A 15,754-nucleotide genomic window follows, 5' to 3' on the forward strand; every position below is an offset into this window, starting at 1 on the left:
CGGATGTGTTTATAAGAACAGTAAGCTGAGAAAAAGGCTCTTTTTCAGTTGGGATGTAATACCATAAAGAAAAAATAGCAAAGGATGATGACGAAGAGAAGAAAAAGAAGCTGTTTTTTATTAGATCTATCTTGAAAAAAAAAAATAATAATGGTCAGTTTGCCTCACTTCCTTGTAGTTGTTTTTACAAATATATCCCATCCCATGATGCAAAGCACATTTATGTGATTATCGTTTTAATTTTCCATATTTCATACATTTAAATTCTAACAAAGAAAACAAACACAGTAATACATCATATTGATTGATTAGAGTCTGCAATCCACCTTATTTAGGAACTAATACAAATAAACAATCTTAATGCTAACCACAGCTCCTAAATATCAATACTGTGCATTAATATGATGAAAAATCCTATCCTGGCAAAACTAAAATTATATTTTAAAATTTGTAGAATATTTTTCTATGAAAACTATTCCGTTTTTTTAAGCTGAAAATTGCCGATCGTGTTGATTAAAACGGAACATACCTGTAATACGTTTTCTGAAAATTTCTGTTGGAATTATGCAATAGTTCTAAGTAGTTTATGAGGTGAACATAATTTCCAACGTAGTTGAAATTTTTCTATTTTTCGTTTCAATTCTGTCTGCAACTCATCGTTGAATTGTTCAAAAATATTTCAAAAATCGCAATTCATGCAAATTTAAAATGGGAGGAGTTGGCAAACTGAAATCTATTTTTCATACCAAAAATCATTTGAAGAAACAAATTGCCCTACCTTGAGCTATATATAATGTTGAATTCACTTTTTTATCTGCATTCACTTTTCATATTTTTTACTTGCTTCATATATATAAAACTAGAATACGAAGTGACAAGTAAATCCAACTTTTTTCATGGGCTCACTGTTGGCTTTCGCACCTCAACGGAATGAGTTATTTATTTTCGCACAGATTTGGAATGGATTGTTATTTATCACTTTTTTGCCAAAGCATTCCTATGCTTCCATGTGCATTGTGTTGATTAAAACTTCTGTCATTTTTTCTCCTCTTTTCAGATGTGACAGCTCGTGATTGAATCAATTTGGCATACATCACAGTTCGTTTCCCAACTTCTAGCGTACGGTCATACCATCACCCTAATGCCATCTAGCGGTTCCGGGTGGATTTTGTCACATAGCAACAGATTGCAACGGCTCAATGCTGCAATCCGATGAGAGGTGCAGTGTCAACTCTGGTACGTGTAAATAAAAGTATTCGTCAATTACAAATAAATCGTTCGATTGTACGGGCTCACGGTCACATGTTCGTTAAAAAAAGCGAAATTCCACGACAACACAACGGGGATATTGAAATGTGATGTTTTTGTGATAGTTTGAAATCAGATACTATGTTGTTTTTTTTTTATTCAATTCATAATCAACAGTATTTAGTTATTTCAAATTTGTGTATTAGTTTGGTGAAGCATTACAAATAAAATATTTGTTCATTCTATCGTTTGTTGATGTGCTCGGTGTACGAGCATTAAGTTCAAAAGAAACTCTTGTCAATCGTGACACTATAATACGTTCTCGATAAATAAAAAAACTTAATTGCATTCTGCGAGACATATTCAATGTGCACCTGTAAGAGCAGTCAATTTATTTTACCGATGAAAAAATTACCAAAGAAAATCCAATTAAAATTCTCATCGATATCGATGGGACCGTGAGATAATCATAATGGAACGCATCAAATTATCACATTCGATGGAATCAACAGTGACGTGTTTTTCCTGTTGTGACAATACTGTTTGATTCAAATGTAAGCGGAAAATTGCGTAATCTGATCCAGTGTCTGGCAGACAAAAAAAAACACATTTTTTTATTTATCAGTTGTTGGTTTTTTTTCTTCAATATCATTTTTCTGTCGTTCATCCCTTTCAAAAAAAGTTATATAGTTTTGGATGATGTTACGGGTTTTCACATGTTTTAGTGACCAGAACTGATATTCTTATACTTATAAATGATTCTTCATGCATAAATAGAGATCTATGCATGTAGAATCATATAACTAAACTACAAGGATTTTTTTTATCAAGATATAACTCGAAGGTTTCTTACATAAATTGCGAATTCAAAATGGAGGTGACATCATATTTTCATACTCAGAGCTTCATATGTAACCAAAACCAGTGAATAGAGAAGAAAAATTTTCTTTTCAAATTGCATTTCATACATGGTTTCACATTGTGTAAAGTCATAAATCTTAATGCCTTCGTACCACAAACGCCTCCCTAATCTTTAGCTCATCTGTCTTCGGTGGTACGCCCATATAAATGACCTTATTATTAACACTGTGGAATCATATGTAGACTGCGGTCGAGCACAAACGTATAAATTTTCCTCGAAATACAACAAAACAAATCTGCTTCAATTACACAGTAGGTACCTTCTAGCTATTTATATCCAGTAACAAAAGTCGGGAAATCAGATGCGTACAATCGCTGCCCATATGGGTTGGCACAAATTCAATTGGTGAATCCCACAACCACGCGGTAATGAAATTTATAGCAGTTTTAAGCATCGGTCAGCAGTAAAAGCGCACACAGAGCGGAAATCTGATCCGGGGGTACGAGTTCCTGTGCCGGATGTGCCGTTACTATCGCTGCACCAGCCCACAGCGGTTTAGGCCCAGCCGGAACCATAATGTGTGGTTTTGCAGCCACTTTGGATTCCGCAAACCGCGGCGAGTACGGCTATTGCGCCGAATTTGGGCTCAGTAATGGAGCTAATTTAATTGGAATGCAATGAACATTAGCTTGAAGCTAGTCGTTTGTTTTTGCCAATCAATTTATGTTCGAATTATGGATAGAGATTATCTAACTTGAGAGTGTTTTAAAATAAGTTTGTTCTTAGCTTTAGTAAATTACGAATCAATACAGGTGTTGTTACCTTTTACAAACAGACGCTGTAATCATAAATATTTATGAACATTATGGCCATATAAGTCCAATGTTTGGGACGTACCAGAATTTATTCACATTATTGTTTGTGCAATTTTGAAGCGTGTTACTTATTTTAAGAAGTATTCTTACTATTCCACTTAAAATTCAAGCAAACCTTCTAGAAAAAAATAATCAAATTTTACGATTTAAAAGAGTTCGGAGTAAGATAATGTGGGTTCGACAAGTTCTTCTCGTGATATCTTGTATGTCGTAAATTAGGGACTAGATTGTCATGTTTATATCCCAGGTCCTGAGAGGCGTGAGTTCTAACCACTTACAATGTTACAGGAGACCACGATAGGGCTAATCCTTGGCAGCCGTCTCTTGGTTTGACACATTTGGTATTGACCAATGGGTCCATCTATCTTTAGTGGATAGATCCCATTCCTGCTGCCAACCAAATGTTAAATTTTGGTGCCATTTTTGGCATGATCAGGCAAGTTTCGCTAAATTTGAAGACAATATGTGGATTTTAGACAACTTGAAAAAATTTCCGTGAGTTTGTACATGCCCTGCTGATTCGAACTTTCGCCCCACTATGGGCTAAAATTAGTTTCCAAGCATTAATGCAATAACTAATACACTCAAAGCATCCTTATGATAGGCCTAGGAGCGCCCTTACATACAATATTGAAAAAGATTTTTTCTTTATTTAGTTCCATGCAACGAAAATTTGACTTAAAATTACAATATTCACGTCGAAAAACAACAAATAGCCATAAATTTTCCAAATCTTAATACATTTTTATGATTTTTTCAGTTAGGTCTCTTACAGCATGACCACCATGACGGCAATTGAAATGTAATATGTTGTTAACCAAATGTTAACCCTCTAATACCCAACCCTACCTTTAGACGGGGTACACTTTGGAATTTCGTGTATTTTTTCTTAGCTTGGAAATCAAAATGATTTTATTTTTGGCTTTTACCTTAGGTCATAACACGTATCTAAGGAAAATTGTATACGACTTTTAAAACATTTTTGTATTTTAGAAAAATGTTTGAAAAATTGTATTATTTTATAACTTGGGTCTAATTTAACGTATAATACAAAAATTTGTACATTTTATATTTTTCTACAATCAACCTATCACAGAAGCCTGGTGAAAATTAAATAAATTCAAATCACGGAAAATGAAATATGTGCTTGAAAAAAAAAAATAAAAATTTTAAATATTCAAAAGTGTTGCAAAAATTCAAATTTTTATTATTGCCATCGGTACCTTGAAGAGGCTTCATTAAAAAATGAAAAAGGATAGAAAAGCTCAAAAAAAAAAATCAAAAATCAAAAAAGATAAATTTGCGAATAGAAATAAATCATTGTCCAAAACGTGTTTAGATCGATTTTAGATAGCGAAAAATGATACTTCGATCGAAAACAAAAATTTGGGTATTATAGGGTTAATACAAGCTAAATTTTGTTTAACCAAATTAGGATGATAGTGTTGTCTAACACAGAACATAATAAAATATAAGAAATGAATGTAATGTTTGGAATAATACTTATAAAGAATTAAAAAAAAAATTGATCACTATCTACTTTAAAATTTCTTATGATCTATATGTAATCTGATATGTAATTTATGACTTAAACTACTGGATGTTCAGAAAGCATAAGAATGAGTCAAGGCTAATTATATTATTTAATCCTGTAGTCATAAATTGACTTCAAGTTCAAATCAACTTTCTGTATTTTCTTTCGTAACCAAAAAATGAAACAATGCTAATAGGAAGTTTATGTGATCTTTACTCTATCTGACTCTGAGATGTTCTGGAAAAAATTGTCCTCAATTGAAGCATTTACTTAATTTCCCGTTACTCATGAAACTGTAACAAATAGTGAAGCAAACATCGCAATATCATGAAAAAAAAAATAAAAATAAATATTCAATCATATATGAACAATTTGAAATTTTCATGTCTCTGGCAAAATTGTTTATTAATTCTCAAAAATCTTTTCAGAGGGAAGCTGACAGACCAAAAAATCACCTGAATTTATATATTGAAGAGTTTTTATAGAAGAATACTGTGTATTTGGTTATTGAATGTTGGTTATGGAGAATATCAGAATGACGATTATTTTTTTTTATCAACGGTGGCCTTATTTTTCATTTACGGAAGAAAATTATTATTATACAATCGGATCCCCATATCTCGATATTTTTTCCTATCTCGGTGATTTCTTCGAACCCATCGTTCGTCATACATTTAATCTCTGCATATTCCGATGTTTATATATCTTCTAAAAATCTTGTTGATTTTCATTCCCGTTTTCCCTTTCGTATGTAGGTCAGATTTTATCGGTGTATAGAAAGTAGGTGATTAGTAACAAAAAAATTCTCATTGAAGTAGAATTAATTTGCCTAGAGCTGGAAGTCACGATGAAATTGAAATTTCTTCTTTCAATAGGAAAAGCTGTGATGAAAACTTCTCTATTGTTAGAGGCATCCTAATGAACAGCAATGAATGCTAATCTTTAGCCAGAAAGCCTTCAGCAATGTACCAAAAATGTCAACGAACTGTCTCATCCATAACCTGGAATGCCAAAACGGACAAATAATTTTCCTTTTTACCTTGTGACATTCCCTGAGCCTTCTAAATAAATCTGACTGTGACTGTCGTGTAACGGGATTGCATGAGTTTTTACATCAGCCTGGATTGAAATGGGTTTTGTTGTTTTTTGAAGGTAATGCTCGGAATTTTTTAGGGTTATTATGTACAGGGGCCGTTTATACAATCTGTAATGCATTTGAGAGCTAATACTTGTTTAATTATAACAGTAAATGTCGGAGAATTGCTTTGGAATGATATAAATAAACTCGAGTAAGTTTCTAATGTTATCGTGACGTAATGTATGCATGACCTTGAGTTCAACCTGTCCCAGAACCAGCAGACATAAAGTCGAGACTTTTGGGCTCTTAATTAGAAAAGTTTTACCCATAATTGCTTTAATGAATTAGTGCCCCGAAAGTCACCTTTTTTGGTTGACAGTTTTTGTTACCCATTTCAACGAAGTATGTACATAAATATTATCAAACGGTTGTGGCAGCGCGTCATTTAATAGAAGTGACTGCTTTCTCAAGAAACCCTTGGCAATGAATCAGTAAAGCACTTCAGCAATGATTTGCACGAATTACGCCAACTGATTTGAATCGTTTGGCGAATGCAGAAACCGTGCCAGTCGCGTCTTGATTTATGATGAGCCCCTTCAACTGCTCAGCAGTCGCGTTTACTGGTTTGTGAGGAGTGTATCGAAAAGTAGTCGAAAAACTTCAAAACGATATATGTCATAACAAGTAGATCGTTTTCAAGCAAATCCGCAATATGTCATTACACATGAAAAAATGCAGTCGTAATATTAAAACAACAAAGTTTATTCAGCATTAAATCCAAAATCTTGAACAAAATGGGATTTTAAAAGTGTTTTCTGATGGTTCGATGATTTGCAGTGAACGAAGTTTATATCAAACGAAAATAGAACAAAAGGCAATTCTATGGGCCTTTTGAAATGGATTTGAAAAATAAACAAATGTGTGACATTTTTCCTTGAAAATTCTCACATTTTATCTTTGAGTCCGTTATAAATGTTCGCAACTACTTTTCGATACATTCCTTATCAACTGCGACCGTAAACCAGGTCTATGAGCTGATTCTAATGGGATAAGTGGTTTCTAGTTAAATTAGTGCTAAATTGAGTTGAGGAATGGTTTGTATCGTTTGCACAGTGAGTTTCAGTTGCCTTCAGGATTCGGTTCGTTTGTGCGACCATAACTGAATTAAGTGGGTTTGAATTATAATTTAATACTCGCACATTATCAATTGTTTTGAGAGCTTTTATAGGTAGACCATGACCTCGAGCATAATTTCTGTATAACGTTAAGTCAAACTTAAACTCTATTGGGTTCAAGGCAATTTTCAAACTGTATTGAATTTATTTTGGCTTACAAGGGACCCACCAGTAATGTGCCTCAATCTTCCAAGCCTACCACAAGTTCAATTCAATCGACAGCATTCTACCGAGGGAAATCAAACTTCGAAGCTTATTTATTTCAAATGGAAACAGGCGTCGAAGCGTAAATAAACTACAAGACGTCTCTCTACACGTTTCCTGTTTGTCCTTTTCATGGTTGTCAATCAAACATTGCATCTGTGTGGGTATGTCGGTCGATACCGGTGGCAATTACAGAACGACGACAAAGTTTCCGCATTTTCACCGAGCAACTTTGTGTATCACTTCGGTGTTTTAATACTGCGACGTTCATTGGTTTCAACGGAAACTCTTGCCACCACAGCACCTGATTATAATGTGCTTTTCTCGCTAATGTCAGTCGTTGCCAAATGGTGATCTACAGATAGAGAAACATTTCATGATGTTATCAATTCAATTAAAACCCGTTATTATCGACACGCGAAAAGCGATCTACTGTCCAAATCGAAGCGCTGAATAATCGATATGATGTACCATTCTCTAAAACAAAGTTATTCAAAATTGCGGATTTCTGGATCATGTGTGTGTTTTTATACATCCTCAAAAACCCAATTTGTGTTGATTTCTGCCTTATTTGCCCAAAATGTATAAGGCACAGAGATGCTTAGTATTGCGGAGATTCTTTATGTGTCATTGCAGAACAGAAAAAGAAATCACCCAAAAAGCAGGGTTTTCGGCGTGTGTTTAAATTACTTTTAAAATTAAGAAGAGTGTTATTTTTATGAGAATCGTACTCAATTTTGTGTTACTTCATTTAAGCGTGTCTTTGTAGTACCACGTTTGGCATCATTTCTGATGCTTTGAAAGAAAGAAGTGAACAACAGCAGTGTAATATATGTTGTTTAGGCACTTGCAAAAAGCTTGAAGTAAGTCTTTGCTTTTTCCCGGGATTCCCGATTCCCGAGAAATGATTTTGTATTTCGCGGGATTACCGGGATTCTCGGGAAGTTTTAGATTAATAAATAAGTGTCCATCTTTATACGAAAAATACCCAAACAGAAATACTATAAGAACTTAAACAAAATTTGTCTAATTATACAAGTTGCATCGCATCCTCACAACATGGTGGAAGAAATCGATTAACTAATGGATTTTCTAGCATAGAACGCTACTCTTTGAATTCATACGTTCATAACATACATCCGAACTTGTGCTTCTGGACTAACTAAAAGATGGCTCTGATAGCTGAAGTATTTCAAGATAAATATTTGTATCTGTCAGAAGATAGGCATTAAGTGTATACACAAACAGTAAAAAAACTAATTTTACGCTTAAGTCCTTTCATAGGTATAAGAGAATTGAACCACCCACTTTGCATACACTCAAACTTACATTACGTTATAAGAGTTGGATTTTACTCATATTAAACACAATTTTGATATTTCATAAATTTGCAATGCAAGCTTTACACATAAAAAGTTACTCGTTACTGATAGCTATTCACAAGAGGATTAAACGTTGCAGAATCGCCAATGTTTACATTACCAGTAATTACCCAAGGCTGATTATATTTAAGAACAATTGGTCGGTGTTCAGACAGACCGGACCAGATGATATTTTGGCGCTCGAAAGATACGTTAAGGGCTCTATCAATTTTGATTTTTTCGATGCTATTTTGATTCAGATGTATTATCGAATAGATATGTTCCATTATTACAGTAAATCTCAAGAGGCGCATGAACATGACTGTTTAAAGCCTCTATAATAAACAAAAAAAAAATTACAGTAAATAATGCAAATATTATGATATTTAGAATGCCTGCACCTTAATGGCCGCAGTGGTTCAAATCCAAAAAAAAAAACGTTTACCTATAACCATTAAAAAACAGTTGGTCCAGTCTGTCTGAATACCGACCAATTAATGTGTAGTAATATGTGTAAGATAAACACAAATTTCAAAAAGATGCCAAAATTTGTGCAGACTGTACTCAATAGTATGTAACTTGCTTAAGCGTGTAATGATTTGGGAGAAAGGCGGATGGCGTGCGCGCACGTCTGCACCAGGTCAGCCAAAAGGTCGAACTCTCTTCAACTTGGCACAGTTATCAATGGGAGAACATACCGTTTTGTCTCAAATTCCCAACAGACTCACATTCCGAACACTCGGTTTTTGTATGGCGGTTTGATTGAAATGTTTCTCTGAAATATGTCACCAATTTACAAGGAAATGGCAGTCAATTGTGGTTCAATTTTAACATCTTCCAATATATTTTATACCTTAGGAGTAGTTATGATTCTCATGTTGGAGACCAGTAGAACCAGCTCAGATGAATTTATTTGCGAAATTGTTCATTTGAATACGATTTATTCGTGCTGTTCGGTATTTGAATCAAGGTGTTCGGAATATGAGACAGAATGAACACAGTGTTCGGCATTTGAATCAAAATGTTGTTGCACTCTTTTACGTAAAAACAATACTAAACAAGCTTAAACCAACATTTTTTTCAGCACACCCACCAGCTAATAGTTAGTCTTTGAAGATAAATTTAATTTTTTTACAATTATCAGCTGATTTAGGCCTATCACATGCATTTCACATCATTCACATTCACTGTTGTCCTTAATTGTTCGGAATATGAGTCAAAACGGTACATCTTTTATGATTGAACGTTCTTGTTGTGAATTCCCCAAACGAAGCGAAGAAAAAAAAGCCGAATCCCAGGAGATAGCTTATATTGCTACAGTGTGATGCTTTATTGGCGGTGATGTCTTAACATGAATAAATTAATATTTGATTTCTCAAAAAATATACAAAACATCGGGTGCAAGTGTTTTGAAAACATTCATATTGGAAGATGGCAGAGCCATTAATTAGTTAAAACTGGTGGAAATGAATCAAAAGTATTCCTTATTCTAGTTTTGTTGTTGTGAAATCAAGTATTATAACGCACCTCCAATTTTCGATTGCACAAATCCTGATTCTGTTTGATTTTTAAACTTGAATTTTTATCTACCATAAGTCCTTTGGTAATTCCAAACTAGGGTTGGTGTACTAATAGCCGCAAAACTAAGAACCGATATTCATATAAAATTGAAAAATTAAGCCAACGGCATTATTTTTGCGTCATCTGAAAGCTTAATTAAGATCGTCTTTGAATTGATGATTTTCACTTCATATTTTGGTATTGTAACATTGAAATTTGTTAGAGTTTCGAAAGCATATCGATGTTTGTTTTATATATACTTCAATCAGGCCCGGATTTAGGGGGATGCCGAGGGGGTAAATGTCCTGATCAGAGGAGCCCCCGAGGAACTGAAATTAAGAACAAAAATACTTTTTAATATTCTTTCTTTAGACATTTGAGGGGCCCAGATAGCCGTAGCGGTAAACGCGCAGCTATTCAGCATGACCATGCTGAGGGTCGTGGGTTCGAATCCCGCTGGTCGAGGATCTTTTCGTAAAGGAAATTTTCTCGATTCCCAGGGCATAGAGTATCTTCGTACCTGCCACACGATATACACATGCAAAAATGGTCAATTGGCATAGAAAGCTCTCAGTTAATAACTGTGGAAGTGCTCATAAGAACACTAATCTGAGAAGCAGGCTTTGTCCCAGTTGGGACGTAACGCCAGAAAGAAGAAGAAGACGTGTAATTTTAACGTTGAAGTCATTATTCGAATACTAGAAAAGATTTTTTAATTTTTCCTTATATCTTAATCTTACATTATGATTTGGTCAATCCTTATGCTTCAATATATTGCAAAAAAAAAAAAAAATCATAGATGTTGAGCCAAAACCTTCAAAATTCTTCTCAAGTTAGTAGTTATAATCATAAATACGGCTAATCCTTTAAAGCACTGCTCAACTCAAAGAGTTTATTGGTTTGTTTTATTAGAACTTTGAAATTAGAACTTGAAGTGTATGAACAATTCTTTTGTGACGCTATAGTCAGTAGGTGAAATTTCTTTCTCTATTTTACATTGATATAGTTTTGTTCGAATTCAGTTAAGGCTTGTAGTTTACTTTGAATATACTCCATGAAATATAAACTACAAGTTTAAAAAAAAAAATGCGCAGAGTCGATAATAAAAGAAAATTTCATATAGTTTTATATTTTTAATAGATCCATATAACAAACCAATGTTCAAAAACGTTCCAGTTAAATGATTAAAAACTAGAAAGAAGAGAAAAATTTTAATTGTATCTAAAAAATGTTGCTATCGTTTCGTTTAGTATCTTGGAACGTTTGATGTATGCCAGAAACTTTCGTGGATATAGGGTGTCTGGAGATAAAAAGGCATATTTTGGAAGTGGCACTCAGAGAAAAGCACCATTACCCAGTTGAGGGAAAATTATCGACTACTTGATGCTCTCGTAATTCAAAATTTCAATGATAATGTTTGTAATTATATCAATAAGAGTTTTTGTTCTTTTTGGCTAAATTGAGAACAATTAGATGAGTGAAAAGATGTAATTTTCTAGGGGGTTGAAAGCTTTGAAGAAAAACGGCTCTGTAGGTTTTCAGAAATTGGTTACCTTATAAAATTATATAGTATCAAATAAAACACCTGAAATCACTATTGTAAGGCTTGACAACAGTCGATTTTATTCAATGTTTGTAGATAACAACCGACCAGAATGTCAATTAAACGTCTTTGAATTTGGGCCCCTCATATCTTTGGACCGAACATCTCATTCAAAACTCAAATTCAATAGGTTTATTTCTGGAACCCCAAAACGTGCTTAATTTTGTATAGGGGCCCCCTTTATGAGATTTACCCAGGCCTCCCGAAGCGCAAATCCGACACTGACTCCAATCAAATCGTTTCATGAGATATTTGAAATATTACAGGGAATATTGGTCAGAAGTTCTAACAATGTCCGAGCAGACAGAGTGGGCCAAGTAACAAAAAGCAATTTATTGAATAAGCTATCGATTTGATATAAATTGACGTTTATATTGAGCTGTTCGGTAATCCAATCCGCATGGTTATTAAATTAATTAACTCATTACGCGTGGTAAAGATGGACAAATTATGAGTGAAATTATGAAAAAAAAAAAATCCACGTACTCGGCTGGGATTTGAACCCACACACGACACTTTTAGAATAGTGGCATGATGCCAAATCTAGCCAAAATAGCGGAGCTTCGTCGTGCTGTTGCAAGAACGGCAAAAGGCGCTTCTCGAGGCACTCAGATTTGTAGATCTCGCCATTTACTGTGCTCTTTGTCACGAAAGGCTTACTCCTCAGTCCGCAAAAGCAGATGGCCTGCCAAATGAGATATTTGAAGGCGAACTTCGACATTTTCTTCTTCTTAAATTTGTCGTCCACATCGAACTTGCTCTTGCCGGTGAAAACCTTCAACCCCGGAATTTGCTTAAAATTGGCTTTTATATACGTTTCGTCGTCCATCACACAGCAGCCATATTTTGTCAGCATCTTCTCGTAGAGCTTCCGTGCCCGAGTTTTAGCCGTTAATTGTTGCCGCTCATCGTGGTTTGGGAAGTTCTGTACCTTGTATGTATGTAGTCTAGCTTTGCATTCTGGACGTAGCTCTGCGACTTGCCGATCTTATTAGCCAAATCACGGCTTGAGACGTTGGGATTTGCTTTAATTATCCGCTTCACCTTTCCCTCCGTCCTTTTGTTCTCCGGTCCCGGTTTTCTTCCAGCTCCTTTGCCATGGTTCAAAGTCAACCGCTCCTGGAACCGCTTCAACACTCTGGAGACGGAAGAATGGTGAATGTTCTACATTTTTCCCAACTGCCGGTGCGACAGGTCAGGAAATTCCAGGTGTTTGGGAAGAATTTGTTCTCTCGACTCGCGTTGATTCACCTCCATTTTCGTTGAATTCAAGAACACGACTTCGAGTTTGACAGCATGTAAACATACATATCAATGAGAAAATGTGCAAAATGTGGTTGATTTTTGCCCAATGGTAGAAAAGTTATGCCCTGTTGAATGTGTCGCAATAATTTCGTGTTCGCCCTTTAGACCAGATTTCAACGATTTAAAACAATTTGGAAACTCGAAATGATGTTTGTTTGTTTATTATTTTCCTAGTAACGGAGAGATTTTCAATCTAGTGTTCATTAAAATAATGGTCTCTGTCTCGATCTCTCCCTATCTCGATATCGAGATGTGGGAGCGACTGTAGTATAATAGTGTTGCCTGACGAAGACCATCTATAAAAATGTGAAGTTTTTAATAAAACTGAAAAAAACGGGTCTAAGAAATCCGACATGAGCGACGATTATGACACCGGACTTACACGTAACCCACATCAAAGCCCAACTAGTGCCGTTTTGGTCGGGTTCCACTTTATGAGACCAAATCCGCACATATCCACACACTCACATAAAGAAAACGTTCCTTACGATCGTACCATTACCGGCTTCCACCAGCTCTAGTCTCCGAGCGCGGAACACGAACGCAACTGCAATTTTTTATCCTGATTCTGTCGTCACCATGATTGAATGCAAGCTCGTTATGCCGGTCCAACACCTCTTCTCTGTCTGGGAAACGCTCCAAAGCAGCCGGTTTGAAGGAAGCCAACCTTCCATATTTTCCATATCACACATGTCGAGCTAACCTCTTTCAGGTTATTGTAACAAATCAAGCAATCGTTAAAAGTGTGCACCAACCGGAAAGTACATGTCACAGATTGTCAATCTGGATCCCGAACTGTTTCCAGGCGGTTCTGCCTTACTTCACATCTTTTGAATACATTGATTTCCGAAAGTATAACGACATAACAGGTAGAGTAAGGTGGGGCAAAAAATTGACGTTAGTGGAATAATCAACGTTTCCAGAAAAACTATCACAGTTTCTGTGATTGGCCGATTTGACATGGAATACGTCATGTCTTCTTCTTCTTCTGTTTCTTCTTGGCATAAACGTCCTCACTGGGACAGAACCTACTTTCACCTTAGTGTTCTTATGAGCACTTCCACAGTTATTAACTGAGGGCTTTCTTTGCCATGTTCACATTCGTATATCGTGTGGCAGGTACGATGATACTCTATGCCCAGTGAAGTCAAGAAAATTTCCATTACGAAAAGATCCTGGATCGACCGGGAATCGAACACAAACACTTTACGCATGGTTTTGCTTGGTCGCCGCGGAAGCTAATCACTAGGCTAAGGAAGGCTCCTTACAATATGTGTTTTAAACTGAACTAGAAATCCGAAAAACACAATTTTTGCCCCACTCGAAGTTTTGCCCCACTTTACTCTACAGGTCATAGAATCGCCAGGAAAGAAGAACCAAAAGGGAAATCGATTTCGACAACCGATTGACATCGAACGTCAATTGAACACTTTTCGAACTCGCCCAGTGGCAATCCTTTTCATATAACACACATTCGAGAGGAAAACGGGAAATCGAATTGAATTGCTAATGTCGCAAAAGCTGTACCTACGACTAGATGTTTGTCACGTCAGAAGAGGAAAACGCTATTTCCTTGAATGTTGCACACGCGAGTGGTATCAAATGTCAACATGCACTAATGAAATTGGCAGCGGTACCTCTATGAAGTGCACTTGTTGTAACACTCGATAACTATATCACTTTTTACTTTGTACCAACCAACAACGACAATCTCTGGAGCAATATGTAGTATAACGAATATGTTACCAGTCATTCATCAATTTTGCATCGAACCAGCAGGAGGCGGGCACTTGTCGAATCGTAAAAGTCCCAAAATAGAATACACTCGTGAGATGAAAACGTTTCTTTGGCGCGTATATCTACTTAGAAGTAATGATTTTGCTTTGTTTGTTTGGCAAACGTTGGAAAAAATGTAACGATTGAGCAAAAGCAGCACAGCGTCAGTTAGTGCCGGTGTGTGTTTGCAATCATCAATATTTAATATGCAAACATAAATACTCCATCATCTTTTCAGCCGAGACCGGGATGTTGCCGTTTGATGTTGCCCGACGCTTTCGCGGGGTTTCCAAATCAATGGAACAGCATGTCATTTTTCGGAAGACTCGCAAAAATATTCAATAAATTGAAAATATTTCAAGTTGTTTAAACAAGACATTGTACCAAACTGGCTTGAACTGATGATGAAGGCATTCTAACATGCTCAATTTTTAGAAGGACCAAGACGAACTATGTTTTGAAAATGCAATGTTCTGTAACTGGAAGCGATTATCAATCCTGTCAGTTTCAAATTCAATTTTTCAAGGACCATTTCTTTGCTAGCGAAACTTAATATTGACAATGCTCTCAAAACTTTAACACATTTGTTTTTGGAAGCAAGGAGTATTCTTATACCAAAATGCAGCCCTGTCGTCGTAAAATTTGAGCTACTTAGTCGTCACTTATTTTGAAGGGCGTTCTTATAGTCTAGAGGGCGCTTCGACTCTTTGACGTTTATGAGGGCGAAGACAAGACAAGAAAAATGTCACAAATACAAAATATAGACAAATATGAAAAATAGCAAGTTAAAAAGAGTTTTGAGCGGAGGAACTTTACTTGCCTTTCGAAGTAACATTTACAAAGAACAGATATGTCATGCACACAAAGGAATAGGGTATTTATCGACATCTTTTCCGTTGACATAGATTGGATTTTATTTTCTTGAAGGTGCCAAAATATGTTCTGGCAAAAAGCGTGTAAGTGAGGGATTTTTTAATTATCAAACTTTTTGATGGAGTTTTATGTTTTTGGATACTCTCTTAAATTTTGAAAATTACCCTAGAAATTCTTCCTAAAATCTTCGTCTTTGATCGTGCATTTGTTCAAATCCAGATTGAATGACTTTCAAGTCAACCCTCAAAAAATGGCAGTGAAGGTTTAGAAATTTATTCAGTGATTTTTTCAGAATTATCT

At 35.5% G+C, this 15,754-nt stretch overlaps 1 protein-coding gene across 19 annotated transcripts in view; it reads left to right on the plus strand.

The window, feature by feature from the left end:
- The window catches only part of LOC5572771 (calcitonin gene-related peptide type 1 receptor), a 265,555-nt gene that overhangs the window by 127,321 nt on the left and 122,480 nt on the right, over positions 1 to 15,754 (plus strand). For all 19 annotated transcript variants that reach the window (XM_021847425.1, XM_021847426.1, XM_021847413.1 and 16 more), the window contains one exon: positions 1,058 to 1,236. Coding sequence is in view for 1 of the 19 variants with exons in the window: in XM_021847426.1 (XP_021703118.1) it covers positions 1,200 to 1,236 (37 nt within the window). In the remaining 18 variants the exon portion in view is untranslated. The remainder of the gene's footprint in view (positions 1 to 1,057; positions 1,237 to 15,754) is intronic.

This window comes from Aedes aegypti, chromosome 2 (genome assembly GCF_002204515.2).
Source record: "Aedes aegypti strain LVP_AGWG chromosome 2, AaegL5.0 Primary Assembly, whole genome shotgun sequence".
Lineage (NCBI taxonomy): Eukaryota > Metazoa > Arthropoda > Insecta > Diptera > Culicidae > Aedes > Aedes aegypti.